This window comes from the organism of the source record quoted next, unplaced genomic scaffold, assembly GCF_019419815.1.
Source record: "Pyrus x bretschneideri cultivar Hongxiangsu unplaced genomic scaffold, Pyrus_bretschneideri_v1 Contig60, whole genome shotgun sequence".
Classification (NCBI taxonomy): Eukaryota; Viridiplantae; Streptophyta; class Magnoliopsida; order Rosales; family Rosaceae; genus Pyrus; species Pyrus x bretschneideri.
The window spans coordinates 419,847-430,099 of record NW_025999799.1 but is presented as its reverse complement, the minus strand read 5'-3'; the positions used below and the strand labels follow the sequence as shown (position 1 = coordinate 430,099).

General features: G+C 42.9%; 2 protein-coding genes across 2 annotated transcripts; both read left to right on the top strand.

Annotated features, from left to right (window-relative positions):
* Nucleotides 1–1,529: 1,529 nt before the first annotated feature.
* On the top strand, nt 1,530–2,258 carry LOC125471720. The gene is made up of 2 exons (XM_048572405.1): nt 1,530–1,916; nt 2,001–2,258. Exons 1-2 carry the CDS (start codon nt 1,530–1,532, stop codon nt 2,256–2,258), a joined length of 645 nt encoding a protein of 214 aa, XP_048428362.1.
* A 147-nt stretch (nt 2,259–2,405) lies between these two features.
* On the top strand, nt 2,406–3,241 carry LOC125471719. The gene is made up of 2 exons (XM_048572404.1): nt 2,406–2,823; nt 3,186–3,241. Exons 1-2 carry the CDS (start codon nt 2,406–2,408, stop codon nt 3,239–3,241), a joined length of 474 nt encoding a protein of 157 aa, XP_048428361.1.
* Nucleotides 3,242–10,253: the final 7,012 nt, after the last annotated feature.

Genomic DNA, 10,253 nt, shown 5'->3' with positions numbered 1-10,253 from the left:
GGTTGTGATCCTGAGGTTGTGTAGAGCACGTTGGTATATTCATTTGTCCATTTTGAGCAATGTATGAGAAGTTATTACGAAAGTTAGGTTATGTGCTTTAAAGTTAACGTTTTTATAGTTATTTCGCATATAGGTGACACGTATTCCGAGGACGAGCGTGCGCACTCGAGACAGGGGGCTACGACCCTTCCACATACCAGTGAGTGGGCTTTTGGTTTTCCGTATATACCTATATACATTTATATTCCCAGAAATAGGTTAAAAAGGGTTATTGTTTTATGCCATGCACCATATTCTTATCATTTATGCATCATCACATGCATTAGTAGTGGCATACATTTATATATGCGTATTTGGTGCTGTGGACGTACAGGTAAGTGCCAGGTAAGTGGTATTCATATTTACATTCAGCAATAGTTTGAGATGCTTAGAGAGCTCATAACCTGCACCCCCGGTGTTAGTGCTCCCGCCCAGAGTAGGGCACAGTCCATCACGTGATGTTCACCTCCCGCACCACACGCTCAGCTTGGATCCAAGTTAGGTGCACAGTCCTGTCGTACAGACCACTTTAGGTGGTTCCGACTCGTAGGTGACCCGCGATTATTCGCACAGCCTTCACGTGATCGTAGCACTAGAGCGTATATATATATTACACCCAGGCGTGTCGTACAGACCACTTTAGGTGGTTCCGACTCGTGGGCAGGTTCAGTTATTGAGTTTGAGATTTGAGCTCTATATGCAGCCGTACAGGTCACGTTAGGTGACTCCGGCTGCCAGATGTTATGTTATTGATTTGATTTATACCTGAGCACTTGCATTTCATTCTGAGGTTTCGGCATGGCATATCTTGAGCATGATTGGCATACCCTTGAGCATGTTTGGCATATCTATACATACGTATATACGTTATTTTCTGGGAAGTATACAGGTTTTACGGCGAGGGGTTAGAATGTATTTTGCCAAATGGTTTTCAAAGAGCTTTGTTTTGGCCCACTCACGCTTTTGTTTTGCGCCCCTCCAGGTTCTAGTTGCTTAGCAGGTTCGGTGGTTTCCCAGAGGGTTCTTCCGGCTTTTCTGACAGACACTCACCAGCGTAGGGTCACCTTCGGGTGTACTTTTGTCGCGACTTTTCTTTTGGACTGCTGTAGTCTTGCTCTGAATTTGTATCTCACTTACGCTAGCACTTGTCTGAGTACTTTGTACGCTAGTTTTTAATTATTCGTACTTTTATATTACTATTTTATTAGCTTCCGCACGTGCACATGGCTACGTCACCTTCGTGTGATGGCCAGCACGCCCTGATCTCGGTCGGGGTGTGTCAGTTTGGTATCAGAGCTTAGGTTTGGCAGTCCTGTGTCCTTGTGAGTATTCTAATGGTTTTGGTGTCTTCTGTCAGAATTATGTCGCCTCGTCGGGAACCACGTCGTTCTTCTGAGTCTAGCTTCCCCGATGTTGCTCAGTTGGGGGAAGTTATTGCTACAGCCCTTCAGTCTGTGATGCGCCCTCCCCAGAGGACTCATCTGGAGACTATGTACAATCTGAAATTGGATAAGTTCAAAGGTAGTGAGGGCCACGAGGGCGCAGAGCGGTGGTTAGAACACATTGAGAAGACTTTCCGTGTGTTGCATAATCAGGGGAACCTTCCTGTGGAGAGGTGGGTCGAGACGACCTCATGGTTTCTGGATACGGAGTCTGCAGCTTGGTGGGAGCAGGAGCTTCGTAGGTTGACTCCAGCTCAGATGACTGATTGGAATGTTTTTACGGATTTGTTTAAGAGGAGGTATGTGCCCCCTGAGTACATTGATCGGAAGAAGCAGGAGTTCACCGAGTTGAAAAAGCGGAAGATGTCGGCTAATGAGTACTACCGCAAGTTTACTGATCTGTCCCGCTACCATCCTGACGTTGCTGGTAATCCAGCAGAGATGCTCCGTCGTTTTCGTTTGGGCACCAGGAAGAGGTGGCGTTCTATGGCGACTACTACACACTGTGAGTCCTACTAGGATTTCTATGAGATACTGTTGAGGATTGAGGACTCTGAGAATATGTCGAGCGACAGTGATGAAGAGAAGGACGGCAATCAGAAGAAAGATGACAAGGGAAAAGGTCAAGCATCGCTCGGGCCCCGTCAGACTCAGAACTTCAAGAGGGGTGGTGCAGGTTCGAGTTCTTCTAGTGGTGGCTTCAGTGCCACTGGACAAGGTCGTGGAGGTAGATTTTCTGGTGGCGCTAGAGGCCAGAGGCAGGGCGATGGTGGTTGAGGTAGGGCCCCAGTTTGCCGCAGGTGTAACAACCGACATTTCGGCGAGTGTAGGCGTAGTAGCAGTGGTTGCTTCACGTGTGGACAGGTGGGACATAGAGCTGCGAATTGTCCCCAGGGTCAGCAGTAGAAACCGCAGCAGACTTTTATGCCACCACCTGCACCGCTCCAGCAGATCCAGGGTCCGACTAGCTACGGCCAGACGGGTCGAGGTGGTGCTTACCACTATCAGGGTGATGCTGTCCCTTATGCTCCGGGGCAGTATCAGTACCCCCAGGATCCCTATTCCCAGGGTGGCTATCCTCAGTTTTCTGGCGGCTATATGCCGTATCCTCCAGCTCCAGTAGGTGGCTCTCAGTGGTATCAGGGAGGACAGTATCAGCAGGGTGAGATTGCTACCAGCAGTGTAGGGTCTTCGAGACAGTCGGGTCAGCCCAGTCAGGGGTGCGGTGCTCAGGGATGCAGTGTTTGGGCGAGCGGAGGCCGCAGTGGACGTCAGCAGGGCCAGGGGCGTCTTCACAATATTTCTCTGCAGGATGCCCAGAACAACCCAGACTTGATTATGGGTACGTTAAATATTCTTGGTTGTTTTGCTAGAGTCTTAATCGATTGTGGAGCTACACATTCCGTAATTTCTCATACATTTGCTCAAGTTACGCAACCTCGCCCCACACCTCTAGGGTACGATTTAGAGTTCGCTATGCCGAGAGGAGAGAGATGTGTCGTAGATTGTGTGTACCCAGGATGTCCAGTGATTGTAGAGGGTGTTGCTTTGTCAGCCGATCTTATCCCGTTAGATATTGTTGACTTTGATGTGATTCTGGGCACAGATTGGTTACATTTCTATCGTGCCAACATCGACTGTTACTAGAAAGTAGTTACGTTTCACCGACCTGGACTACCTGTGGTTACTTTCGTGGGTGAGCAGAGTGGGGTGAGACACGGCGTTATCTCGGCGTTGCGAGCGAAAAAGTTGTTGTCTAAGGGTTGTCAGGGGTACCTAGCTCATGTGGTGCTAGATGAGGCTGTTCCTAGCAGAGTTGAGGATGTGAGAGTGGTCAGACACTTCCCTGATGTATTCCCCGAGGATTTACCTGGTTTACCCCCAGATCGAGACGTGGAGTTCACTATTGAGTTGCTTCCAGGTACTAATCCTATTTCTTTAACTCCTTATCGTATGGCTCCCATGGAGTTGAGGAAATTGAAAGTTCAGTTGCAGGAGTTAGTGGATAAGGGATTTATTCAGCCTAGTACTTCGCCTTGGGGCGCTCCAGTTTTGTTTGTGAGGAAGAAGGATGGAACTTTGAGGCTGTGTATCGACTACAGGCAATTAAATCGGGTGACGATTAAAAACCGTTATCCATTGCCTCGTATCGATGATTTGTTTGATTAGCTGAGAGGTGCTTGTGTGTTCTCTAAGATAGACTTGAGGTCTGGGTACTATCAGCTGAAGATCAGTAGGGGTGATGTCCCTAAGACGGCGTTCAGGACTCGTTATGGTCATTACGAGTTCCTGGTTATGCCATTTGGGTTGACGAATGCACCAGCCGCCTTCATGGATTTAATGAACCGGGTGTTCCAGCCTTACTTGGATAGATTTGTTATTGTCTTCATTGACGATATTCTGGTGTATTCTAAGTCCAAAGCGGAGCATGTTCGACATCTTACTTTGGTGTTGAAGAGGTTGAGGGAACGCCAATTGTATGCTAAGTTTAGCAAGTGCCAGTTCTGGTTAGATCAAGTTGCGTTCTTGGGGCACATCATTTCTGCTCAGGGTATTTTGGTGGACCCTCAGAAGGCTGCGGCCGTGTAGAGTTGGGAGCAACCGCGAACCGTCACCGAGGTGAGAAGTTTCCTTGGTTTGGCGGGGTATTATCGGAGATTCGTTAAGGATTTTTCGGTGATTGCCTTGCCACTGACGAGGTTAACAAGGAAGGATGTTAAATATGAGTGGGATGATAGTGTGAACATAGTTTCCAGCAGTTGAAGCATTGTCTCACTCATGCACCTGTTTTGGCACTCCCAGACGATAGTGGTGATTTCGAGGTTTATAGCGATGCTTCCTTGAATGGTCTGGGATGTGTATTGATGCAGCATGGTAGGGTGATTGCTTATGCTTCGCGGCAGTTGAAACCCCATAAGTTGAATTACCCTACACATGATTTGGAGTTGGCTGCTATTATCTTTGCGTTGAAGTTGTGGAGACACTATCTTTACGGAGAGAAGTGTAGGATCTTTACAGATCACAAGAGTCTTCAGTATCTCTTTACTCAGAAAGAACTTAATCTTCGTCAACGGAGGTGGTTGGAGTTGCTCAGCGATTACGATTGCACGATTGATTATCACCCTGGTCGTGCGAACGTAGTGGCTGATGCACTTAGCAGGAAGTCACAGGGCCGTATTAATGCGTTGTACGCTAGTCGTGTTCCTCTTTTGGTGGACTTGCGTGTTACGGGAGTGAGGTTAGAAGCAGAAAATCGAGAGGTGGCGCTACTTGCTAATTTCCAAGTTAGACCAATTCTAGTTGATCGGGTGCTTGAGGCTCAGGTAGCTGACCAGGAGACTCAAGAACTGAATTAAGCTCGAGATCAAGGAAGGAGGCGAGACCTCAGAGATAACGGCGCCGGCGACGGCGACGGCACCGGAGATTGAACGGAGAAGGTGACGGAATATTCCGTCAAATCTGACGGAATATTCCTGACGCCGTTGACGGAATCCGTTAGAGATAACGGAATATTCCTCACGGCGTCAGTTGACGCCGTCCGTGTGCACCGCACATGCCTGCGCGCGGCCGGCGCGTGGGGGCACGTGTGGCGGAGGAAATTTTTTCTAAAAATATGGTTGTGATCCTGAGGTTGTGTAGAGCACGTTGGTATATTCATTTGTCCATTTTGAGCAATGTATGAGAAGTTATTACGAAAGTTAGGTTATGTGCTTTAAAGTTAACATTTTTATAGTTATTTCGCATATAGGTGACACGTATTCCGAGGACGAGCGTGCGCACTCGAGACAGGGGGGCTACGACCCTTCCACATACCAGTGAGTGGGCTTTTGGTTTTCCGTATATACCTATATACATTTATATTCCCAGAAATAGGTTAAAAAGGGTTATTGTTTTATGCCATGCACCATATTCTTATCATTTATGCATCATCACATGCATTAGTAGTGGCATACATTTATATATGCGTATTTGGTGCTGTGGACGTACAAGTAAGTGCCAGGTAAGTGGTATTCATATTTACATTCAGCAATAGTTTGAGATGCTTAGAGAGCTCATAACCTGCACCCCCGGTGTTAGTGCTCCCGCCCAGAGTAGGGCACAGTCCTTCACGTGATGTTCACCTCCCGCACCACACGCTCAGCTTGGATCCAAGTTAGGTGCACAGTCCTGTCGTACAGACCACTTTAGGTGGTTCCGACTCGTAGGTGACCCGCGATTATTCGCACAGCCTTCACGTGATCGTAGCACTAGAGCGTATATATATATTACACCCAGGCCTGTCGTACAGACCACTTTAGGTGGTTCCGACTCGTGGGCAGGTTCAGTTATTGAGTTTGAGATTTGAGCTCTATATGCAGCCGTACAGGTCACGTTAGGTGACTCCGGCTGCCAGATGTTATGTTATTGATTTGATTTATACCTGAGCACTTGCATTTCATTCTGAGGTTTCGGCATGGCATATCTTGAGCATGATTGGCATACCTTTGAGCATGTTTGGCATATCTATACATACGTATATACGTTATTTTTTGGGAAGTATACAGGTTTTACGGCGAGGGGTTAGAATGTATTTTGCTAAATGGTTTTCAAAGAGCTTTGTTTTTGCCCACTCACGCTTTTGTTTTGCGCCCCTCCAGGTTCTAGTTGCTTAGCAGGTTCGGTGGTTTCCCAGAGGGTTCTTCCGGCTTTTCTGACAGACACTCACCAGCGTAGGGTTACCTTCGGGTGTACTTTTGTCGCGACTTTTCTTTTGGACTGCTGTAGTCTTGCTCTGAATTTGTATCTCACTTACGCTAGCACTTATCTGAGTACTTTGTACGCTAGTTTTTAATTATTCGTACTTTTATATTACTATTTTATTAGCTTCCGCACGTGCACATGACTACGTCACCTTCGTGTGATGGCCAGCACGCCCTGATCTCGGTCGGGGTGTGTCATGATTTCTACAACACCCTAATCTGATTTCCCTAGGGTTGCAGCCGTGTATCACACATATATATACATACTTATGTCGCAGAAAACACCACCATCCATTCACTTATACATTCATTCATACATTCAGCCATCAAACACCTTAATTCACCCTAGTGCTGCAGCAAGGAAGGAAGCATAGAAGGACTTGTGCCATGCTTGCCACCATCCAAGTAGGGTTCGAAATCTACCATTGGAGTGTGGAGTGCTTCTGGGTTCTTTCTATCCTTAGTTTTAGTTCAATATTTATTTTAATTTGGTTTTCAATTATGATGAACATGAGGAACTAATTTCTTTATAGTTGGAGGTGAATTCGAAGCCGTGATTATATGTTTTATATGAATTGATTACATACAGTTATTGTTTCTTAAGGCATGAGTGTGGTTTGCTTATCTAAGTTATTAAAACTTGTTTATGTGTGTTGGTTGAGGGTCAACACTTAATTTGCATGCATGAATTTGAATTTGATGCTAGAGTATAAGGGAGTTTCACTGATAGGAGCATATTTATGCAACTTTGTTAGCTTGTTTCTTTGCATTTAGTAAGTTAGTTTCTATTTATTATAGTGTTTTAAGCTATTTTCGTGTGTTTGTAGGTTTAAATGACAAAGTTGGCAAGAAAGTGAAATTTGGTGCTATTTGAAGCAGTTTTGGGCTTGGAATGGATAGCATATGCATGGACCAAGGTGGATGGACGAAATTGAAGATCAAAAGAGGCTAGGAATGTGCTTAACATCTGGAAGAATTAAATCAAAGACTTGGAGGCTAAGGAATCAGCCATGAAGAAGGAAACATTATCCAAATTACCTTATCTTATCCAAACCTTATCCAACCTTATCTTATCTTATCCTAACCTAATCTTTTCCTACCTTAATTCCAGCTGCAAAGATGACTCCTTTTCACATTAAATCACCTAAATATCAAGTTCTAGAAGCCCTATTTTCGTGCCCTAAGTTTATGTCACATGTAACCTTTCTAGAAGTTCTAGAATCTGCCACAAGGACCATTCCTTATCCTCCTTGGAATCTGATTGAAAGTGTCCTTATTCTTCGGTGATTTAGAGTCCTAATTCCTTTCATTTTTAGCCCAATTTCGTGCCTTCCCTTCACCCTATAAATACATGATGCCGTAACACTCATAAATCACCACCCTCTAGCATAATTTCATACCACACCATCCACCACACCTCAAGAGCGTAAATTCTCACAAATCCCCATTGTGCGCAGCAAGGAAGGAAGGAGGAGCCACCTGGAGTGTTTCTAGGTGTATTCTATCTTTGTTTTTAATGTTTAAGTTTAATTATCTTTGTTTTGCAAACATGAGGAGCTAAACTTATTTTAGCTAGAGGAGACATTGAAACCATGATTATATTTGCAATATGTATTGATTAGTTTCAGTTGTGATTTCATAAATCGTGAATACAATTTACTTAACTGTTTGATTAAGAACTTATTCTTGTGTGTTAATTAAGAGGGCCCACTTTGTTTGCATGCATGAATTTGATGCTAAAATATAAGGGAGTTTCACCTAATCGTTATGAACTTATATTTATAAGTAGTGGAGGTTGCTAGTCACGATCGTGTTAAGTAAATTCCTGGCAAGAGTATCATGTTTTTCATAGTTACGAATGCCTTGTCAATGCTTATGATTTTCACAAAGCTTAATGATCTTCGATTGTATCTCTATTATGTTGTTCATGTAGGGAACTATTGAAGAATAATTTGGTTGTCGATGCGTATTCCATCCAATTCAATAACTTAAGGAAAATCTGAGGGTTAATTAGTGCTGGTCACAGGTAATCTAGGGTGTTGAGGTTCATGGTTTATTGGAAAAGCAACTGGAAATCAATTTGTATGCAAGTGTGTCATGTGTGGAGAAGGACCCTCTAGCTAGCTTCTCACCCACAGTTTTCCCTAATTTCGTCCAAAGTTGTTTAAGTCTTTAAATCTGTTTGTTTTTACTTTAATTTCGTCCAAATCAATCTCCCCTTTAATTAAGTGTGTTAGATTAGTTAGAAAAGTGTTCAAATCTGTCCAATTTAGTGTTTTGAGTCTTAATAGTCTAAAATTCGTCCAAATAACTTCTTAGAGTCTGTTTCGAGTCAATTTAACTTAGTTTGTGTGTTTTGAGTCTATTTAGCTTGTTTTGAGTTGTTAGAGTCTAGTTTAGTGTTTTAGTGTTTAATTTGAGTAGATTAGCATCCCTTCTAATCCCCGGCCTAGAACGATCCCTACTTACACATACTACAATCATAGGTGATGTGAAATATTCTAACACTCAAATTAAAACCCTCTTTTTGACAATTGTAGTATAGATATAAGTAGGGATCGTTCTAGGCCGGGGATTAGGAGGGATTGCTAATCTACTCTAAACTGACTCAAAAACATAAAACTAAACTTAAAAATACTTAAATAAACTCAAAAGACTCTTAACTAAACTTATATGACTCAAAACAACACAAAACAATAAAAAAGACTCAAACTAGACTCTAGGACTCAATTTGGACGAAAATAGGTTTGGTTTTGACTCAAAACACTCAAAAACACTAATTAGGACAGATTTGACACAACTAAATAAAGGGGATTGGGTTTTTGACGAATTTAAGATAAAAACAAGTAACTAAAAGACTTGAATAGGATTTGGACGAATTTGGGAAAAACGATGGATGATTAGATAGCTAGAGGATTCTTCTCCACACATGACACACTTGCATACAAATTGATTTCCAGTTGTTTTTCGATAAACCATGAACCTCAACACCCCAGATTAAACGTGACATCACTAATTAACCTTCAGATTTTCCTTAAGTTATTGGATTGGATGACATCATACGACAACCCAAAGCATTCTTCAAAAGTTCCCTACATGACATCATAATAGAGATACAATCAAAGATCATTACGTTCTATGAAAATCATAAGTATTGACAAAGCACTTGTAACTATGACATCATGATACTCATGCTAGGAATTTACTTAACATGATTGTGAAAACAACCTTAACTACTTGTGAATATAAGTTTGTAACGATTATGTGAAACTCCCTTATATTCTAGCCCCAAATTCATGCATGCAAACTAAGTGTGCACCCTTAATCAACAAACAAGAATAAGTTATCCATCAAATAGTTAAGTAAATTGCATTCACAATTTATGAAATCACAACTGGAATTAATCAATTCATATTGCAAATATAATCATGGTTTCAAAGTCTCCTCTAGCCAAAACAAAATTAGTTCCTCATGTTTACAACAAAACAAAGATAATATAAATTAAACATTGAAAACAAAGATTGAATACACCTAGAAACGCTCTAGGTGGCTCCTTCTTCCTTCCTTGCTACCAACAATGGGGATTTGTCTGAATTTAGGCTCTTGAGGTGTGGTGGATGGTGTGGTGTGAATTTGTGGTAGAGGGTGGTGGTTTTTGAGTGTTGTGGCATCAAGTATTTATAGGGTGAAGGGGAGGCACGAATTTGGGCTGAAAAGGAGAGGAATTAGGACTCCAAATCACCAAAGAACAAGGATACTTTCAATCAGATTCCAAGGAGGACAAGGAATGGTCCTTGTGGCAGATTCTAGAACTTCTAGAAGGGTTACATGTGGCATAAACTTAATGCACGAAAATAGGGCTTCTAGAACTTGATATTTAGGTGATTTAATGTGAAAAGGAGTCCTCTTTGAAGTTGGAATTAAGGTAGGAAAAGATTAGGATAGGATAAGATAAGATAATGTTAGAGTTAGGAAAGGATAAGGTTGGTTAGGATAGGATAAGATAAGGTTGGATAAGGTTCCTTATTTCTTG

Bases quoted from the DNA above. Each gene is read 5' to 3' on its own strand.
- LOC125471720 (XM_048572405.1), top strand. From the start codon at position 1,530: ATGTACAATCTGAAATTGGATAAGTTCAAAGGTAGTGAGGGCCACGAG. The intron at 1,917-2,000 runs GCAGAGATGCTC...GAGTCCTACTAG, and splicing joins CTGACGTTGCTGGTAATCCA to GATTTCTATGAGATACTGTT.
- LOC125471719 (XM_048572404.1), top strand. From the start codon at position 2,406: ATGCCACCACCTGCACCGCTCCAGCAGATCCAGGGTCCGACTAGCTAC. The intron at 2,824-3,185 runs GTACGTTAAATA...GTGGGTGAGCAG, and splicing joins CAACCCAGACTTGATTATGG to AGTGGGGTGAGACACGGCGT.